Source organism: Sturnira hondurensis, unplaced genomic scaffold (assembly GCF_014824575.4).
Source record: "Sturnira hondurensis isolate 20B ecotype Veracruz unplaced genomic scaffold, ASM1482457v3 Scaffold0022017, whole genome shotgun sequence".
Lineage (NCBI taxonomy): Eukaryota > Metazoa > Chordata > Mammalia > Chiroptera > Phyllostomidae > Sturnira > Sturnira hondurensis.
Window position 1 is genome coordinate 8,832,503 of NW_028094648.1, and position 22,364 is coordinate 8,854,866.

At 38.1% G+C, this 22,364-nt stretch overlaps 1 protein-coding gene across 1 annotated transcript in view; it reads left to right on the forward strand.

Moving 5' to 3' along the window:
* CNGA1 (cyclic nucleotide gated channel subunit alpha 1) overlaps positions 1–19,346 on the forward strand; it is a 33,315-nt gene extending 13,969 nt beyond the window's left edge. Inside the window, exons 2-10 of the mRNA XM_037034157.1 lie at positions 8,774–8,866; positions 9,991–10,111; positions 10,852–10,968; positions 11,926–11,988; positions 13,753–13,794; positions 13,870–13,983; positions 15,452–15,559; positions 16,312–16,418; positions 17,917–19,346. Coding sequence (XP_036890052.1) covers positions 10,005–10,111; positions 10,852–10,968; positions 11,926–11,988; positions 13,753–13,794; positions 13,870–13,983; positions 15,452–15,559; positions 16,312–16,418; positions 17,917–19,331 — 2,073 coding nt within the window. The 5' untranslated portion in view covers positions 8,774–8,866; positions 9,991–10,004 and the 3' untranslated portion in view covers positions 19,332–19,346. The remainder of the gene's footprint in view (positions 1–8,773; positions 8,867–9,990; positions 10,112–10,851; positions 10,969–11,925; positions 11,989–13,752; positions 13,795–13,869; positions 13,984–15,451; positions 15,560–16,311; positions 16,419–17,916) is intronic.
* The last annotated feature ends 3,018 nt before the right edge of the window (positions 19,347–22,364 follow it).

Genomic DNA, 22,364 nt, shown 5'->3' on the forward strand with positions numbered 1-22,364 from the left:
GAGGAGAAGGGAGGAAGAGAAACATTGATGTGCAAGAGAAATGTCAGTTGGTTGCCTGATATCATACGCCCCCAACCAGGGAAATTGCCTATAACCCAGGCATGTGCCTTGACTGGGAATTGAACTAATAACATTTTGGTACACAGGCTGGTGCTCAGTCTACTGAATCACACCAGCCAGAGCTGATTTTTTACATTGACTTTTTATCCTGTGACCTTGCTGAGTTTGTGCGTGTGTGTATACTCTGTGTGTGTGTGTGTGTGTGTGTATGTAAAAATTCTTTAGGATTGTCTACATATATTATCATGTCATCTGCAAATAGTTTGACTTCTTTCCAATATGGATGCTGTTTGTTTGTTTGTTTATTTTTGGCTTACTGTAAGGGCTAGGACCTCCAGTACAATGTTGAATACCTTCAGAATATCTTTGTCTTGTTTTTGACTTTAAGGGGAACATGATAAGTCTTCTGCCATTAAGTATGATGTTACCTGCAGATTTTTTATACATGCTTTTTATCAGGTTGAGGAAGCTTCTTTCTATTCTTAGTTTGCTAAGAGGTTTTATTATGATAAGTGATGAATTTTCTCAAATGCCTGTCTACATTGGTTGAAATGATCATATGGTTTTTCTCATTGTTTTTCTATTAATATAGTGAATTTTATTGATTATTTTACAAAAAAACTAGAAAAATCAGAATAAATGGAGACTTGAATAAAACATCAATCTTAAACCAACAATTAGCACCATGCTTCAAAATAAAAGTCTAGAAACATTCTCATAAAGCCAAGAACCATATCACATATCTAAGACAGCTTTGATATAAAGGTATCAACAGTGTTACTTATTATATTCTGGAAGTTTTATTCAAGGCAATTGAACACCAAAGCTAAATACCTCTTTAAAAAGAAGAAATAAAATAATAACTTTGTGTAAGTAGTATGATTATATTCCTAAAAACAGAAGTTATTTAACATAAAAACTATTAGGAATAACTTATGAAGATCAGTAAGGTGGCTGGTTTCACAATAAACAAAGGAAAATGATTTATGACAAAAAAAGTAATGAGTAAAAATAATACAAGGGGAAAGAATACAAGGGGAATACAAATGACAATAGAAACAAGAATATAAAACATCTAGAACTTAACAATAATAAAGCAGAACCTATATACAGCAACTTTTGTCAAAACATAAAGAAAAATAATTTCCTAACTTATTCTATGATTTAAACACAAATCCCATTAAAATCTCAGTGGTCGGCAAGGCAAGTTTAAGAGGGTAACATTTCAAGTCAGTAGGGCAGAGATGGACTATTGATCAGTAATTAAACACTGTTCAGAATATTGGCTAGTCATTTAGAAAATACAAAGTTAAGTTCCTACTTCACACCTTACACCAAGACAGTTTTGAAGTTGTTAAAACTTAAATTTGAATAAGGAAACCATAGCCCTGACCTGTGTGGCTCAGTGGGTTGGGCATCCCGCAAAGCAAAAGGTCGCAGGTTGATTCCAGGCCAGGGCACATTCCCGTGTTGCAGGTTTGGTCCTGAGTCCAGGTGCATATGGGCTGCCCTGGTCAGCGGATGGATGTTTCTCTCCCTCTCTTCTACCTCCCTCCCCCTCTATATAAAAAAAACTAAATAAAATCTTCAAAAAAAAGAAAAAGGAAACCATAGAAATAGTGGGGAATATATTTGTAAATAAAGTTTACAATAGAATATTGAGTGTCTTTGTTTTTTCCATCTATATTTTCCATTTTTTCTAGAGTTATTATGTATGTAAAAAGTGATTATATAATTTTTTTAAAAAGCTTTTTCTATATAGAGCACTTGGCCCAGCACAAAATTTTGGGGTAAAGGTAGAGATTTCTTTTTTCTTCCGGTTTGAGCAAAGCCCAGGCTTGGTTTGCTCTGACTATAGGGGTGATGTTGTGCATCTTTATTTATTTTTTACTCACATAACTTTTTCTGTGTTGTGATAGATGAAATAATTATATATTCTTTCTTTCTTAGTCACTAGGCCTGAGGTTTCTTAGAGAAAGTGTTCATTGATCGAAATATGCTGGCAAATAGAGTCACGCCTACATTCTAATCCCACAAAGGAGTTAATGGAGCAATCTGCCCTTTTAAAGGTGGTGTTGCTTAGTTAAAATTAATTCTATTTTAAAACACTGTATTTCAAATATATGTACACTTTCATTAACAAAAATCATAAAAACACCTCGCTTTACTGGTTGCTCAGTTATTTTCATTAGTTGTTTGACTGCTAAGGTGAGATAAAGAATATTATTTATTGTTATACTTACTCGAAGATTTAACATTTTATAAAGTATAAGTGACTATTTTACTGTAAATAATGAAGTGTATTTTATACATTTTCCCACTTCAAATAATTTCCTTATTTTAATCTAGTTGAGCCCTATGAATGGAGAGGGAAAGTTCTGAGGACAGATAGGGGTAGTTTCACCCTGGGATCCCTCAGCATAAATGAGCATAAAGAGGTGGAGATGATATGAAATTCACTGTAACTCAAAAGTGTGTGCTAGTGTGAGGAATATGTTCTTTAAACCAAGGATGGAAGTGTCTGTTTACCGGGCTCTTACTTTGTGCCAGGCATAATGCTAAATTGTTTACTCATTTAATCCTCATGACAGACTGAAGTGCGAATGTTATTCAGGAAAGAAAATAATTTCTAAAGAATGAAGATACCCAGGGAAGGAATGCACTACTCACAAGGCAGGAAGTCCCCACAATCAGAAATGTTTAGGAAGAGACCAGGTCCTTATTTGTCCAGAATGCAAAGAGGCACTTCTTTCTGTCTCAGGTGGGGAGTTGGCTCAGGTGACATTTGGGCTTATAATTGCCCCTGAGTTGTTACGATTCTACCCTGCAGAGATCACTGTACCTTGCAATAGGAACCAAATGACACACAAAAAATCACTCATTTAAAATCCAAATGTTATGTTAAAGCAAGTCGATTATTTCTGTCAGTCAAGACATGTAGTGTGATTTGTTTAGACACACACTATATGTAGCCTTTGGTTTATTTTTTACCCCTGAGATCTCATTGTCCTCAAATTTGAAAGTGGGTTACTAAAATGGAACCCGAAAATTATGATGACTTTAATATTAACATTCAAATATGTTTTTGATTTCTCAGTTCTGGTACAAAAGATTTTGGGGAAACTCATTATCAGTGTGATAATAATCAAAGGGTACGGATGTCAGCCTTGTGCATACTTTGGTTTGCATCTCTTATGTCTGGTATTCTTTCTGGCTAGTACGTGATCTTGGCAAATTTAGTATGTGTTCTCAGCCCCAGGTGTCTTTTTCTCAGACAAGGAAACCCAAGGACAACACTTACTTCACAGTTTTATAGTGAGAATTACACAATTTATGCCTAAATGGTTGCTTCTATTATTGCATTAAAAATCATCACATTACATTGACTTCATTTTTAAAATTTTCACTTCTTTTTTATGCCACTATCTTTTTTATATTTTTAAAAGTAAAGGAAAAATTTGCCTATAACAAAATGCATATATATTAAGGGTACAATTTATACATTCATGTAACCATCTCCCCACTTGCCTTCCAGAAATTTCCCTCATGCCCGCTTCGAGTAAATTCTCACTGACCTCCCCTGACCCCAGACAACTACTGCTCTGATTTCTATCACCATTAATAATTTTGCATGCTCTTGAATTTTATATAAGTAGAGTCATAAAGCATATACTCTTGAATCAGGTTTCTTCTCCTCCAAGGAATGTTTTTGAGATTCATCCACGTTGTTGTATCAATAGTGCACCCTTTTCTTATTACTGAGAAGTATTTCACTGTATAAACCAGTTTGTTTATCCATTTTCCTATGGATGAAAGTGTGGAGTGCTTCCAGCTGGTCATTCTATAACTATAGCTGCTACAAGTATTTTTTAGTGTACATATGATTTTATTTATACTGAATAATACCTACAGTGGAATTACCAAGTAACAGTAGATATATGCTCATCTTTGTAAGAGACTGCCAGTTTGCCAAAGAGGGTGTACCATTTTCCTCCTACCAGAGATGTACATGACATTTGATATTGTCTGTCAAAAATTTTAACCATTGTACGGTGTGCAAAATGATATATCACTGAGTTTTTAAAAAATTTATCTGATGAGTAATGATGTTAAACATATTCTTATGTTCTTACTGACTACTTTTATATCTCCTTTAAGGAAGGACTTGTTCAAGTCTTATGTTCATATATTTTTTTAAATTACTTTATTGTTGTTCAACTTTTGTCCATATTTTTACTCTGTTTTTCTTTTTATTGTTGATTCATACAAATCCTTCATACATTATGGTTATATATTTTTCATATAAATATACCTTGAACTTGCTTGTGAACATTCTCTGTGGCTTGCCTTTACATTTTATTTTCTGTCTTTTGATGAACAAAAATTTAAAATTCTGATGATATCCATTCACTGAAAATTTTTTTAGGTTTAGTGCTTTTCTTGTGTTCTCACTAAGAAATCATGGCTAACCCAAGGTCATGAAGCTACCCTCCTATTATCTCTTCTAGAAGCTTTATAATGTTAACTTTGATGTTTAGCTCTATGGTCCTGCTGACCCTTCCTTAGACCAAACTTGAGTAATGATGCTTTGAGTCCTCTTTCTGATTAGGCCCCACCTCTGGCTTCTGTACTTGACCCACTCATTTCAGGTTTAGCAAGACTCCTGCTAAATCAGTTTAGTGGAAAGCCTGCAAACTTGATCTGATCAGACTTAATACCTAATCAAATTCCTAATTCCCCACTCTTATCACTCACATCACCCTGGCCTGCCTTTGGCAGGAATTCTTCCCTTTGAGTCAGTCTAGCAAGAATTGCTTTAGTCTTGATGTTTCCTCTTAGTAATTAATTTCCGTCCATTGACACTCCCTCCCACTCTGCCCCCCGCTGTAAATACCCACCTGTATTCAAAGTTCACCCCAATCTCTCTCCCGTATTAAAAACCCCCACTGTAGTAGTCACCACTGAATAATGTCTGTCTTACCATCTTTAACAAGTGTCATGAGTAAGTTTTTCTTAGTAGCCCGCCTTGAATTAATTTTTGTGGTGGTGTGAGGTAGGTGTTGAGATCCTTTTGTTTTCCCTTTTAAAACTAGAATTTACTTTATTTGCACACTAAGGCCACAGTACTTTCTTTCTTTTCTTTTTTTAAAAGGTTTTACTTATCTATTTTTAGAGAGAGGGGAAGGAAAGAAGAAAAAGCGGGGAAACGTCACTGTGCGGTTGCCTCTTGTGTGCTCCTTACTGGGGACCTGGACCACAACCCAGGCATGTGCCCTGACTGGGAATCAAACCAGCAACCCTTTGGTTCACAAGTCAGCACTCAATCCACTGAGCCACACCAGCCAAGGCTAAGACTGAAATATTTTCAAGGTCCCAAAATGAAACATACAGTTTCAATTGTCATAAGAAATGACAATTTCTTGGTGGGACAAAGACTCCTAGATGAATATGCACCATTGATTGTTGTTATTCATTTCTGTTTTCCTTACATTTTGATATTTCCTTGGCTTCTGATTAAGCAGGACAGTTTTGGGGAAGAGGCAGCTCAGGCTGTCTGCTGTTGGCACTTATAATTACCCCTAACTCTCTTCCTAGTGATTTGTGCCTCTCTTTCTATTTCCCCTCCCTCTTCCCAAATCTCCATGCTTCATGCCTTTGTTGATGGATCACCTAACATTTTCTTCCTTATGTTCTTAAATTCTTATAAGCAATCAAGATAATTGTGTCCTAGCCAGGTATTTTATTTTGTAATAAAAATAAATTTATTTTGTAGCTCCTACTTCATTACTTACGTTTCATTGAAAGATTGAAGTCATTGTAATAATGAGTTATGTTTATGGTACACAGTTAGGACTCGATGCAGCACTGACTCCAATGTAATTCTGCGAAGCTTTACTATGTGTCAGGTTGGGTTTGACTGCCCCTGGATGAACTTTCCCAAAGAGCTCACAGTCTGGTAGAGTAGCTAGACATACCAGTACCTGTATATCAGCCTGTGTGAGTGTGAAGAGGTAAAGAACTACGGATACAAATGAGAAAGTGCATTGAATTCTTGTGTCCAAGTAGTCATCAAAGTCTTCTAAACTGATTTTTGAAGAACAAATAAGATTTTTCCTGGGGAAAAAAGAGTCAGTAATTTTATACCAAGGGAACAGCAGGAACAAAGGTATTATTAAACAAAGATATATAAAAACCACAAACACAACTGTCTGATACACTATCCAATATTTGTAAAACACGGGAATAGCTAAAGTGAATTAAGGTTCCTGGACTTTTAGAAGCCCCAGTACTCCTTATATTGCTTGGCTGTATATTTGGTGGGAAATCTCTAAAAAAGCAAAGAGCATCATTGTTAAGCTTACCTTTCTTCAAATTCCCTCTAGTGCTCGTAAATATGGGATGCACATAATGGTGATTTTGCTCATTTCAAACAAAAACCCATGAACACATTTAAGGAGACAATACTCTAATTGTCTTGAAAGGTTTGACTAATGTAAAAATTTTCAATGAATTCTAGAATATATTATAATGTAGATTTTCAAATGTCAGCAGAAATCAAGGGTGGTCCATTATGCCCTTATAAAATAGTCCTGAGTAAGAGAACTATGGGAGACAAGTCAAAAAACCTGGTTTGACCATTAATATCCCTCCTATATTTTTTCCAGACAACTAGAACAACAGCAGTCTGGGAATGTTCTCTACTTTTTTTATAAAATATGTTTTACTTATTTATTTATTTAGAGGGGAAGGGAAGGAGAAAAAGTGGGAGAGAAACATCAATGGGTGGTTGCCTCTTGCATATCCCCAACTGGGGACCTGGCCTGCAACCTAGGCATGTGCCTTGACTGGGAATTGAACCAGCAACCCTTTGCTTCACAGGCCTGTGCTCAATCCACTGAGCTATACCAGCCAGGGCTGTGGTCTCTACTTTTTGCTTTCCCTCCCCATTCTTTTCTTCTTTCCATTTTTTTCCTCTCCTTTCACATGTCCCTCTGTCCTTTTCCTCCACTCCTTTCTCCTGTTTTGACAACCATTTTAATGTTCCATAGCACCCCACCTATTGAGAATCAGGAAAAGATTCCGTTTATTTGCAAAAAACAAACTGTACACTGACCCTTTAAATAGAGAACTTTAATTCTTTGAACTAACACAGTCCTTGGAAGGGCTAAAGCAATAGGCTAGGTATGACCTCAGAACAGCATCCCAGAACTGGCCTGCCTGGAAATTTCTTCCTCTTTCACATTCTGGAAGGTGGGCAGTGAGAAATCCCCCCCTGGAACTTTGTTCCAGAATGTGCCATATCAAGTGTGATCCAGGGATCAGGAAGCCACTTCCACTGCAATTATTACTTCAAGGGCCACTTCATTCCTGCCAGCCCCGTACCAGCATAAGCTCTTGGAAAGCTAGTGACTGCACAGGGGTGGATGCCCCCCGGACCCAGTGTCTCCCTGGCTGTTCTTGCTGCAGCCAGAGTAGAGGTGAAAGAACTACTGCCTTCACCGCGTTTCCATCCTGCAAAGCTCACAAAAGTGAATTCAAATGACCACACCTAAGTGGCTCACAGAGTCTAAGCTGCAAAGGAGTTTGGGAAATGCAGATTTTTAGCTGTTCCAGTTTTGCAAATCATGAAAGCACACTAGGAGAGAAGAATGGGCGCTGTGTGACAATCCACCATGTCTACTATGCTAAGAATCTTTTCAAAATCGTAGTAAATTCAGTGAGTTTTCATAGCTTCTAATGAAAATTCATGTGAATATAATTTTAAGTTTTTAAAAAACAAGATTTGTTCACTTAAGCATTTATTAAGTACCTATTATATGCAGGCATTCTGCATGCTTACAAAGGTCTCCACTCTTGAAGGTCACAGCCTCATTATAAAGACATGTGTACAACAATTTACCATAGAACAAAAGGACTGAAATATGTACAAAATGCAGCGGCAGAGAAGGGGAGGAAGTGATTAGCTCAGTTGAGACTGGGGAGTCAGTGTGGAGTTGACCTTGGTTTGGCCTTAAACAATGGTTAGTGCTCTTCTAAGACATCAGGGAGGGGGACTTCCCAGACAGAGGGAGTGCATGGGCAAAGGTGCAGAGGTGTGAAACAGTATGGCTCTGTAAGGGAATTGAAGATAGAACACATGTTGTCCCTTAGGAGTAATCTGTTTTCATATCATAGCCCAAGTATTAAGAAATTATTATATGAGTTATAAATTTTCTGTTTAATTAGAAAACATTATTTTAAAAACATGTAATAAATGGAAAACCTTCTGAAATAAATATGTCACTGATGAGCTGGTTTAGTAACTAAGTGAACTAGTTACTGAGCACATACTAATTTTATAGCATCATAATAGACATTAAGGGGGATGAAAAAAGAACATTAGAAATTGTCCTGAGTCCAAGAACTCCTAAACTAATGGAGGCACTAAGGCATATACCAGAAAACTATTTTAAAAATAAAATTAGGGAGTAGAGGTGATATTAAAAATATTAGCAAATTTTGCAGTTGTTGGACAATTACCATCAAAAGGGATGCTGGCTATAAACAGCTGGTCCATCTGTATCAGTGAGTACCTTGAAAACGTAGCCCTGCTTGAATGTATATGATTCTCTAACCTAAAGGTCCCTGGGCCCCTAGAGTTTTTTGATGCAAATAAATTTGCATATTATTAACGGCACATATAATTCCTGTTCTTGCCCACCTGTACCCACAGGACGCCCAGTTTTACCACCTTAAAAGTCTACCTAGAGTTTTCCAGGGAATCCTTCAAAGGGTACATCACATGTGCTGGCTTTTGTGGAGATAGGTAAGTTCTTTTTTTAAAATTTTTTTATTTATTTACATTTTTTTTCAGAGAGAGGGGAAGGGAGGGAGAAAAGAGGGAGAGAAACATCCATGTGTGGTTGCCTCTTATGTGGCCCCCACTGGGGACCTGGCCTGCAACCCAGGCATGTGCCTTGACTGGGAATTGAACTGGCGACCCTTTGGTTCACAGCCCATGCTCAATCCAGTGAGCTACACCAGCCAGGGCAGTAAGTTCTTTTAAGTGGTGGCTCATGGAACATGAAGGCCTCTCCAGGCCGAGGTAATCAAGGGAAGCAAGGGCTTGGGAGGAGGAAGATTCTCCACTCTGCAGCCCAGACCCCTCCCTGCGTGGCAGCCAGAGGAGCAGCAGGGAACAGCATCTTTGTTGTGGTTTCTGGCTTTCTCCAGGTGGGCCCCTTCAGAATTAGGGAGAGGGCCCTTCTGAGGACAATGGACAGAAACCACCCACTCAGAGCAGTTGAAGTGGGCCAGTGGAGGCAATGCGGTAGGAGGCAATAACAGGGTGGTACATGCTGGAAGGTGCTGGGAAGTGAATTGATGTCTGGTCCAGCTCATTCCACCTGATCTTAGAAAATAAGTACCCAGATGAGAGTTCAGGCCAGTGTTTCCCAAAATATGTTGCTATGGTTGTATGTATCACCATAATTTAGAGGACTTGTTAAAAATGTGGACCAGTTGCATCCTTATTTAGTCCAAAGTGAAAACCATGCAAGACCCTTGCTTTCTAAATGCCTATGGACATTTACAGCTGATTACACCCATTTTGTATTTTATTTTATTATTTTCTATTGTTGCTTAATGCTTGATGTATATGTGAAATCCCTGTAGTTTTGTTCAAAACCCACATTGCCTGAGTGTATCAAAACTGGGTAGGTCCTAAATTTAAAAAAACGGGCCTATCTGTCTGCTATATTTTTGAATTTTAAAAAAGACATTAAACTCTGGGTTTAGGCCATGTTTGTATTCTATTAAAGAATAATCCCCACATGTAACTGGAAATAGGGTTATTACTACATCTTTAGAAGAATGGTAGAGTGAAAATTTTTATCACATATGCAAGTATATTAAAAAATCTTCCTCCTAATAAGCTTTTTCTCTTCCCAGATGTTAAACTAACCATGAAGAAAAATATTATCAACACACAGCACTCCTTCGTAAACATTCCCAATGTGATTGTCCCTCACATGGAAAAGGAAATACGGCGGATGGAAAGTGGAGCATGCGGGTAACTCTATGCCTTTTTCTATGCATTTTAAATACCAGCCACATTTCTTAAATTTAACTAGGTTTAGTTTCCATTTAACTTCTAATTTGTACCCTTGAACTTTGTAATTTATTGAATGTAGCAAATTTGTTTAGAGTTTGAAACAGCATAACTTGTGTAAGAAATAAATAGATATTATCGTGTCCATTATTTAGCAGCTCCTATGCCAAATATTTCCTCCGTCACTGACAGGACCTTTCCTCATGGGGCATTTCAGTTCTAAAGCAATAATGTTTCCATAGATAAATGTGAAAAAATACAGAATGTGAAATGCTAGCATGTTTTAAAAGTGTAATTTAAAGCAGTTACCCTATAAGTGAAGAGAACATACATACATACATGTGGTTGAATATGTTTTTAATGGATGGAATGTTTTTACAGGTTAGTCCATACAACTGTAAAATATGGCCTAAAACACAGATACCACACTTTCCATTTGGTAAATATTAACATCGATCAAACGAGAGAGTTGTGGAAGACCTAGAAAGTATTGTCTTAATTACATGTATCTCACTGAATTGTGCGCATAACTCTATGTGTTCTGTACAGCTCTCACTTCACTGTAATTGAAAGTTGTAGTGTGTGCTAGTTTGAGGAGGAAGGAGAAGGAATGAGGCAATGGTCCCCCAATGAGAACTGGGGTTCCTTCACTATGGCTTAGAGCATTGATCTATTCATCTCTCCCTCCCATTGGACTGTAGTTCCTTTTCTGAGGACGATGGCAGTGCCTCTGTATTTGAAGACTCTGAGAGTGAAACCCCCCACGCGAGGGATTCCTTCAGAAACAATTCATGCAGAAGGGGCGGACCATCACAGAGGTGGGCAGTATGATCTATTCCTCCATGCTGGTTTTTAAACCATTGTTTAGATGAAAAAAAGATCTTCTGCTTTCACTTAATGGGCTTGGCAAATGCCCTGTTCCTGTGTCACTATGCAGGATCTTAGGAGAAACTCGTTACTTGTGTTCCTGACCCTTTTCTTTTCTTGGGAAACTGCTAATGCCTGATGATTATTCATGTCCGCGGGCCTCCAAGTCATTAACCCTCTTGCTGAGCATTTTCTCTGAGACACATGCTGTCTCTTGAGAAACCTCATGCCCCAGTCCTTTCTGATCTCCTCTTCCTTTCTGGTCCTTCTTCCAGGATCCTGAAGCAGTTGTATGTGAGAAGGGGGCCTGTCATTTTTTAAAATGCTGTATCCCATCTGACCCTCCTTTCAGGGAGGTAGAGCGCTGGAGTGAGTAGCCAGAAAAGAAAAGCTTAATGTCCTTTGCAGGGAATAAGCAGTTATGGAAACTTCACACACATGACTCCGAGGGTGTGGAAGCAGTGTGGTGTTTGTTTGAGTCAGGGAGTCCCATCTTAGGGAACATATTCTTTTTCTCCCTACTTTTTTTCCCCTTCTCTCCTATTTTTCTTTTCAACGTCTACCTCCAGCTTTTCCACTAGTTTCATTTGCCTTTCTCCCCCTTCCTGTCTTCCTAAGTCTGAGAATTAGGTCTCTTGCAGGAGTTAGCTGCATTCAGCAGGCTCACTGGAGACCAAGAAGAGTGTTACTTCTTGGTGTGAGCATGGGTCAGTAGGCGTATACTAATCACTTTGGTTCTTGGCCTGTTATTTGATAGCTCGTGCTTCATGGAGGCTCTATGTTTTCAAAAATTGTCTAGACAATTACCAGTAATAAGTAGAAACTGAAAAGAATTTTTTCTTTAAGACCATGTGCTTACCATGGACATTATGGCTATTGTGATTTCACTGCATTTTTTCATTTCCTAGGGAGGAGTACCTGCCTGGCGTCATTGCACTTTTCAATGTTAACAACAGCAGCAATAAGGACCAGTAAGTACATTTACAATAGAGAACAAAAGCTTCGTTTATAAAGAAAACCACTAAAAAGGTAGGGATATAGCTGAACCTGTTACGGAGCAGATATTTCCTAGGCAAACTCTATCTAATACAATGGCAATGATACTGTTATTTTGTTGTTGGTTTATGAACTTCTGGAAAACATAGCTACCCGTGTTAAAAGTAGTCTGTATGTATTTGAATACTGCAACTTGCATTTAGGGGACCTATCTCTCTCTAAAGGGTAAGCACTGCCACTGGTTTCTGATATTTCTAAATCCTGTCACCCCCATTGCACCCAGGGAACCCAGTTCTGTAGCGGCCTCACCTATTGCCAACTCTGGCCTACAGAAGATGACACCACCGAGCTACCCGGTGATGCTGGTGGCCCTCCCACCAGCAAGTTCCTTACCACTTTTTCATTCTCTGAGCCATTTTAGGGAACACAATTCATTGGTGGGCTACCTTCCTCATGTAGTGTGAGCACATTAACATACCACTCTGAGTCATTCTGATGCCTCCTTCTACCACCTGACGTGGCATTTTGTCATTTCTGTCTCACTTAGTGTGGGCTCTCACCTTTTTTGGAGCATCCAAGAGCCATCGGGGCATTGCATCAGCACCGTCTCCCAGGATGGATGCTAGGGGATTAAATCCTGTGTCATACAGGTGTGCTCCCATTGCAATAAATTCTCCCTTTTCCAACTTTATATTTTATTTCTGTTTGTACAGGATGACCTTGGATGCTAAGCCTCACTTTACTTGTCAATTTTCTCTCTTATTTCTCCTCACTAGTAGCTTTCCACTTCTTCTGGGTCATTTGTACCCAGGTGAGATTTATTTGTGCATTTGCAACTAAAAATCCTCCTCCCCCCGCCCCCCTTTAACATTGTCCTTCTTCTTCTCAACTTTTCCAACTCTTGCTCATACTTTGAAGCCTAGGTTTAGGCTGATCTCCCTTTAACAGCCTTCTCTGATGGTCCTAGTGATAGTGAGGTGCTTGTTCTTTCATGTCTGAATAATAGATCTTCTCAAGATATTTGAGCCAACAATGGCAGCCTCCTGAGACCTTAGGCCTGTCTGTCTGACTCCAGAATCCATTCTTCTGCTAATTGAGAAAATCAGGCATAGAAAGAGGCCTCTAATCACATATACTCACTTAAGAAGAAATTGTACACAGGGGAAAAATGATCTCAAATTCAGTGAATAATTCTAAGAAATAGGATTCCACTGTTACCACAGAGCTTTTTGACAATTCACCAAAAAATTGCTTCATGCAGGGTTAACCCTCTACAGAAAATAGATGGCATTTTAAAAAAATTCTCAAAGCTCTTATTCAAGGGTGAATATAAGTAATATCAAGAAACTTCTTTTTGAAATAATTTTTAATTGATTTTAATTTATTAATGAATTTGCATGGCCCAGGCTAATTTTAAATATACATTGAAACTTTGTAAGTTCATTCTTTTAGAGGCTGTTGTTACTTAAATTTCTCTCCTTTGGTTTATGCCTTTAACCCCCTCCACTTTCTTCAGTTTTCCACATTCACCTACCCAGGAATTTTTGTTTCTTTGCTTTGTTACCTGGGTGCACGTACTTTTTTTGAAGAACTCTCCATTAGGAGACCAGATTTCTGGCTTCTAAGCACAGAAGCAGAATAGAAAGCTGAGAATTCTTGCTCAGTGGAGAGAAATGTAAATAAGAATGGAAGTCAGAATGTGATTTGAATATGTTACAGAGATATTGTTTCTTCTTTAGAGAGCCAAAAGAAAAAAAGAAAAAGAAAAAAGAGAAGAAAAGGTAAGCTAGATTTCCACATTTTCCTTCTCATAATGTTTCTGTTTTTAATACTAACTACATATTGCATTTTTTCAGCAAGTTAGATGATAAAAATGAAAATAAAAAGGACCCAGAGAAGAAAAAGAAGAAAGAAAAGGACAAAGAGAAGAAAAAGAAAGAGGAAAAGAAAGACAGAGAAAAGAAAGAAGAGTATGTTCTTTTACTCTCACTGAAATTAGGGATGCATTTGTAGTGGGTTTTGGATACAGGGATAGTTTCCCAAAACTTTATAGTAAAGAGATCCTTTATAAAGACTGAACAAATTGGTATTAAGTGTAGATTAAAATTTTTAAATTTTCTTAAAATTAACAATGGAAACATTATTCTTAGTTATCTCATCAAGAATTTTCATTGTTATCATTAATTCCCTTTCCCAAACATTGATAAAGATTAACTTACCACTGGGAGATATTTAGGCTCCATGGAGAACTTGATTTCTAGTGTCTTACCATCAATTTTACAATTGAAATATAAATTTAATTTCATTAACATTTTTGCATAATAAATATTATATGGTAAATACTCTGAAGTAAAGAAGTCTCATTGCAAAAGCCATGCCTAATTTCAAGAGATGAAACACCAGCCATTTGAAAGATAATTTAAAAAAGGTTTTATGTATTTATTTTTAGAATGAGGGGGAGGGAAGGAGAGGTAGAGAAACATCGACGTGTGGTTGCTTCTCACGTGCCCCCTACTAGGGTTCTGGCCTGCAACCCAGGCATGTGCCCTGAGTGGGAATCAAACCAGCAACCCTTTGGTTCACAGGCTGGCACTCAATCCACTGAGCCACACCAGCCAGGGCTAAAACATCCTTTTAAAACAAACACTTGAGAGTTAGAATTTCACAATGGTAAGTCTGAGTGATAGTTGCAAAGCTCTCTTTTTACATTTTATTAAAGGGAAATTTGTTTTCTAAACTTAATTAAAACTCTTTAGCAGACAATGGTTCAATCATTTGTGCCTGTTAGAAAGTTGTTGAATACAGAGAAAAAAAATCCTTAAAAATATAGGCTTAATACTAGAAAAAGTTTTAAAATTTTATTTTACCATATATTTTCTTCCTTCCTTCCTCTTGCCCACTCTTCTCTCTCCTAATCCTTTGTACGTACTTATGAACAAGCAGTTTTATTAGATTGTGTTATATTCTTCTTTCCATACAGATTAGAAAGTAGCCATGAGTTCCCTCCTTACAGTGTAGTTTCTGGTTGTTTTGTTACCTGGTAGGGGGCGTGGCAAAGCCAGCACTCTCCCGTCATCTGTAACCTACCAGAGAGTTCTGTGGAATTTCCAGAGACTGACATAATCCATGCCATGATTCTTTGTTTGTGGCTGAAGTGATAGAGTGTCTGCAGCATGACAGTAAAACGAGGGCTTTAGTAAAAGTTTGGTATACGGTTTAATGTAAGACTAGTAATTTTACTATTTAGCCCCTCTCCACTAACTAGTTTCTTATGACTAGTGCACTGATGCCAAGCTAATCTTCTCACCACAGAGCGAGCTTCTTCCGCTTCCTTCTATTTTATTAATAGTGGATGATGGGTATAACCATATATGACAGGTGAAATAAGAATGTTCTTGTTTCTTGGTAACCTTCCCCTTTGTTTCTAATTGCTGCTAGAGAGAAGAAAGAAGTCGTAGTTATTGACCCCTCAGGAAACACATACTACAACTGGCTGTTTTGCATCTCCTTACCCGTCATGTACAACTGGACTATGATTATTGCAAGGTGTATATATATTTTTGTGGATCTCAGCCCACTTCTAGTTTTCAAGTTAACTGAATTAACAGTTTGATCTAGAGCTCTTCGGGACATACCTCTTTTCTCCACCACAGGTTGTAAAGAGTTACATTATTCTTAATGTGTTTTTCTAAGGTCAGGAGAAGGTACTTTCATTCCCAACGTGCTTGGAAATCCCGTACAAGGATGGAGGAATGAAGATGATGCTTTTAAACTTTTGATTGCTCAGTCATTTAATTAGAACTTTGGGGGAAATTTTGTTTTCCTCCATGAAAAAAATTTTGCCAAGAGTAGAAAAAGATTAAGGATGTACATTGTTTTAGAGCAAGGTTTGTTTCCCAAATGATGTCCATGCTTCCTTGTCTTTTAGACAGTAAACAGCTCAACCAACCAGGAACAAGCGTAGTTTCCCGAAGCATTTTGGGTACTGACAGTCAGTATGAACCCGGTTATTGCGTAAGACCCAATGTATTTGACTTTAGCTCCAGACCATTTTTCTTACGTGATGTTTTCATAAAGCTGACTAGTCTGGTTGAAAGAATGTTGGAATTCAGAAGTGTGAGAAAAATAACCCAACTACTCCTATTCGGGAAAAGATTTGGGGAAGCCGTGGTGGATTCAGTGGACTCCAAGGGTCCTCCTAGACTTACACTTCTCACTGGGATAAAATTATACTTACTACTTTTAATACTTAAACTGGGCCCCATTTCATTTTAGTGATACAAGTTTTTCTTTTACAGAGCGTGTTTTGATGAACTGCAGTCTGATTACCTAGAATATTGGCTCATTTTTGATTACGTGTCAGATGTAGTCTATCTTCTCGATATGTTTGTACGAACAAGGACAGGTAAATATGTTCAGTTTGGGATATTTTGCAATTTCATGCTTTTATTCTATAATACAATTTGAAATTTTCTAATTAAAGCAATTTTCAACATAAACTCACAAACATGTTTTAGATGAAAAAGCACAGCAAGAGTATCATATTCCCACTCATGGGCTTAGGTCTCTCCAGCTGATTCAGAAGGGCGTTTCTAGGCAACCTTTTGGATGTGATTGGTAGCTTTCCTCTGTTACCCTGTTCATTGGGCTTATGCCAGGTGAAAGGAACAGAGAGAGCAGAAACAGTCTGTCAGCCCTGTGGGGAAAGGGAAATCGCTACCTAATAGGGAGATTGAAGAGTCATGGGGTGTTGGTGGGGGGATGTCATTGTACCCAGCGGGGCCATATTAGAAATTTTGTAAGAAACAGAACACACACCTGTAACTCAACTTTGTGGTCCATGGTGAGGCATTATTGACCAGGGGGTAGGATCTAATAACTCCCTACTTGAAGTGTTTTTGTTAAGTAGATATAAGATCATTGTTTCTACAGTGCTCTCTGTATGAAAATGTATCCGGTGAACACACAGCATGGCTTTTAAGAATTATTATGTAAAGTAGGGATGTTCTCTAGATTTCAGCTCACCAGAGCAATGTTTCTGGCATGTCCTATTTGCAGCTCTGATAGTCAAGGAGGAGGAACAAGTTGTTTTCCTAGTAAAATGCATCAGAGTGCTGAAATTCTGGGTTTAATACACTAAGGCTGTGGTAGCAGTATAGGAGAAGAGAAGATCCCACACGTTTAAAGAAGTCAAGAAGGAGATATGCAAATGTTGCCACCAAGGACAGTTATGCTTCCCATTGAAGGAGCAAGCAAAAATATGCAGAATTGTTAGACAGCAAGGCAGGTACCCAAGTTTCAAGGGTGGGGTTGGGGTTCTGTCAAAAGAGTAGAGTGAAGTAGAGCACAGTGCTCAGGTGTTCAGCGAACTTTCCAAGAACACTGTTCATAAAAGCAATGGCTTTGCCTGGATGGAAATACTGGATCTAGAGAGATTTGTATATCTACAGTGTGTATAATTTCTCACTTCTGCACTTACAAAATTTGAGTTTTTATTTCTGTAAAATAATATTTCCATAGGCATATGTTGATTGATACTCATTTCTTATTACATTACTAAAAGCATATTTATTGAACATGAGTTCTTGTTCTGAGCTCAGTGAAGTTCATTGAATGTTACTTTAAAAAAATTTATGACAGCCCCTGGCTGGTGTAGCTCAGCGGATTGAGCGCAGGCCTGTGAACCATAGGATCGAGGTTCGATTCCCAGTCAGGGCACATGCCTGGGTTGCAGGCCAGTTCCCTGCAGGCCAATTCCCAGCAGGGGACACACTAGAGGCAACCATACATTGATGTTTCTCTCCCTCTCTCCTTTCCCTCTAAAGATAAATAAATAAAATCTTTAAAAAATTTTATGATAGCATAAAAGAAAAAACATGACATTGATCTTTTTTCTATTTTAGGTTATCTAGAACAAGGCCTGCTGGTGAAGGAAAAGCTTAAACTTATAGATAAATATAAATCAAGCTTGCAATTTAAACTTGATGTTCTGTCAGTGGTACCAACTGATCTGCTGTATTTTAAGCTGGGGTGGAACTACCCAGAAATTAGATTAAATAGACTATTAAGGATCGCTCGAATGTTTGAGTTCTTCCAGAGAACAGAAACAAGGACAAACTACCCAAACATCTTCAGGATTTCCAACCTTGTTATGTACATCGTCATCATTATCCACTGGAATGCATGTGTGTACTACTCAATTTCCAAAGCTATTGGATTTGGAAATGATACATGGGTCTACCCTGATATTAATGATCCTGAATTTGGCCGTTTGGCTAGAAAATATGTATACAGCCTTTATTGGTCTACGCTGACTTTGACCACCATTGGTGAAACACCCCCTCCTGTGAGGGACTCTGAGTATGTCTTTGTAGTGGTTGATTTCCTAATTGGAGTATTAATTTTTGCTACCATCGTTGGTAACATAGGTTCAATGATTTCCAACATGAATGCAGCCAGAGCAGAATTTCAAGCAAGAATTGATGCCATCAAGCAATATATGCATTTTCGAAATGTAACCAAAGATATGGAAAAGAGGGTTATCAAATGGTTTGACTATCTGTGGACCAACAAAAAAACAGTTGACGAGAGAGAAGTCTTGAAGTATCTACCTGATAAACTAAGAGCAGAGATCGCCATCAGTGTTCACTTAGACACATTAAAAAAGGTGCGCATTTTTGCTGACTGTGAAGCAGGTCTGTTGGTGGAGTTGGTCTTGAAATTACAACCCCAAGTCTATAGTCCTGGGGATTACATTTGCAAGAAAGGTGATATTGGACGAGAGATGTACATAATTAAGGAAGGCAAACTTGCTGTGGTGGCTGATGATGGAATTACTCAGTTTGTGGTATTGAGTGACGGCAGCTACTTTGGTGAGATCAGCATCCTTAACATTAAAGGCAGCAAAGCTGGCAATCGAAGAACAGCCAATATTAAAAGCATCGGCTACTCAGATCTATTCTGTCTCTCAAAGGATGACCTCATGGAAGCTCTCACTGAGTACCCAGACGCCAAAAGTATGCTAGAAGAGAAAGGGAAGCAAATCTTGATGAAAGATGGTCTGCTGGATATCAATATTGCAAATGCCGGAAGTGACCCTAAAGATCTTGATGAGAAGGTCACTCGAATGGAAGGGTCAGTAGACCTCCTGCAAACAAGGTTTGCTCGGATGCTGGCTGAATATGAGTCCATGCAGCAGAAACTGAAGCAAAGACTAACCAAGGTTGAGAAATTTCTGAAACCACTTATTGAAACAGAGTTTTCAGCCATTGAAGAATCTGGAGTTGAAAGCGGGCCCACAGACTCAACACAGGACTGAAAATTTGGCTACTAAGAAGAATGCGCATCGTGATTATGTTGGGATGAGAGGAAGATTCGGCTGGGGAATTTTCCATGAAGAACATGTGCTTTGGTGTAGGCACAAGGTCCACATACTTGCTTGTGAAGTACTATGATTAAAGAATCATCATATCTTAGAATTTACCACAGTGGATAATGTGCAAAGATATAAACTGGTTAACTTGTCAGTATCCATGTCTCCTGATTTCCCCCACCTGGGCTCCCTTCATGCAATAATGTTTGTAAGAGTGAATGGGTGTTCCTCACTGTCAGGCAATTTGCATTATTGAGGAGTGACTGGGAAGTACCATGTACATCATGTTCAGGATACATTTAAAAAGAACTAGAATGCAATAAAGTAAAACAAATCCTAAAACTATAGTGAGTATTATTTATTGGATAATTTAGTAGGGAGTTTAGGATCTTGTAGAGTTTTGGAGTCATTTTAAGGATATTAATTATCATACTCTAGGCCTAGAAAGAGTGATTGAGAGAAACTCTTATTGATAAAAGCATTACTAATCAGACTTTACTATACAAATATATGCATATATGTTATATATATGAAATATATAAAATATGTATAACATATGCATGAAACATGGTATATGAAATATATACCATTTTGGGGATTTTTTATTTATTTTAGAGAGAGAGAAATATTGGTTTGTTGCTCCACTTATTTTTGCATTACTTTTTTGATTCTTGTATATACACTGACTGAGGATTGAACTTACAACCTTGGTGTATCAGGACAATGCTCTAACCAGCTGAGCTCCTTGGCCGTGGCAGGAATTTTTAATAATAAATTAAAATTGTTTCTGATGACTAGGGCTTGACAGCAATGGCTAATGTCTTCCTTCTCTGACTGATCAGCAGTAAGAAAAGGGGATAAAGGTAATAATATTGAGGGTGATTAACAAAGGAAGTTGTTGTAATGTTAGAAAAGGAAACTTGGAGTACGATGAGCATCACCTGGGAGTGTCTTAGGAATTCAGAATCTCAGGCCTACCTACCACATCTGAATCTGCATTTTAGCAAGACTGTTAGGTGATTCAGACCCACATTAAAGCTTGAGAAGCATATAGCTAGAGAACCAGGAAGGAGTCAATGGGAGGATCGTTTTGGAAAAGAAAATAGGCAACACATTTGTGGCCATGAAAGACATTGCTAATCCATCACACAGCCCTTTTTGCTGAACTCAGCAGTGGTTCAAAATATTCTTCCTAACACAGATCACAGGGATTGATAAAAGGCTTCTATCCCTGCCTATAGTAATGTAATTTACCGTAGCTGCCTGTTGATTGGACATGTCAGATGTTTATGCGGACCTCAACCAGTGCACATCAAGGGTAGAATTTATGCTTCTCTACCTACAGAATACCCATTGAACTACACGCATTATGCCTTTGCAGTCTTAAGTTTCTCTTCCAAATTTTGCCTCTCTCTTCAGTATCAGCTGGCGAGGATGTCTTTACTGTAGAAGAAACATCTAGTCCTGCAGTGGAGGGCGTAAGTAATGTGTAACATGATTTCTGCCTGAGACAAGTGCTCCCTTTCCTCTTTTCTTTTGTATTCTTATCACTCACTCACCTCCATCTGCCGTTTATTCTTTTCTTTGTGCTCTTTCTTGCCTGCAATAAAAACCTCTAAGAAGCTTGCTGGCTACTCACGTCAGGCAGCATGGTAAGGTAGGAATGAGTGAGAATTACATACCTGGAGGAGAAGCCCCAATCTCAGCATCCAGGGGTGCGTACTTGTTGTCTGATCTGGCCTGGAGACATATCCCAGGGTTCTGACTGGATGACCTCTGACCCAAAGCTCTATGGGTCTTGTTTATGTTCACATAGGATGGTGATGGATTCTTGGTTTAAAGACTTGGGGTCAGGAGGGTTTAGCTAGTTATTTTCTCACAACTTCTCCAGGTAAAGGCTCTGACAGGTGGTGGCAAGGCCTCCAGTTTAGACATCTGAGAAATGAGAGAGAGGATTCTGGGACTTGTGGATGTCAGGACAGTGAGGAATCAGAAACCCAACAATCTATTGTTGCTGGTATGTCTGATGTGTGTCTCTCAACCCTGCCATAATCGGATGTTCTGAGATGAAGAGATCACTGCAGAGTTTTGCATATATATTTTTTTAAAATGCAACTTTTCCAATTTGCAATATGATGTGATTAAGCTTTTTATCATTAGGTGGCAATGTTGGTCTGCAATTATAACCTTCAAGGCCTGATGCTGTATATTTTTCCCCATAGAAATTATAGGTAGTAGAAATCAGAGCTGTTTGGTGGTAGTGGGTAATTTTTTTCTAACCTGGATATTTCTAGAACATTTTAGTATAGAAAAACATATACCAGTCTAAAATCAGAACATGATCAAGTAGAATTTAAAATGCAAACTTAATGGATAAAGTAACAAGATAAATTGAAGCATCGTAATATTTCTTAATTTCAAAAAGTTCCCCAAAGCAATAATGATAATTACATTACAAGAAGCTTTTACACTTGTGTAAGATATGTATTAGAGGAAAACAAAGAGAAAAAAGAATAAGCTATAATTATCTTGTAATTCAGTTTATATGTTTTTTAAAAGTTCATTGTTTTTAAAAGCTTGACAATTCCCGATCTACATCAACAGCATTGGAAGTATGCCCGACAGTTTAGGTGATGTTTTTCCTTATCACTCCTGAAATTGTATTGTTGGATGTCCTAGTTTTTAGACTTAAGTATATATAAATACTCAAAAGTAGGCTTCTAGACTCAAATGAAATAGTTTGCTATTCACTGGACTAGATTACCTGTAGGTGAAGGAAGAAACTAGGAAATGCAAAGAAAGGGAATTAGAGAACATAAAAGTACAGAAAGACACGAGAGGTCATCTGGTTTCCTGCTCTCATTCACAGGATATGGAAATGGTACCAGGCAACACTAGAGCTGGTGAGGATGTGAAATATTTGAGACTTTGAGTGACAGCGGGAATTTTTACCATATGTTGGACAATGATATGCTAATG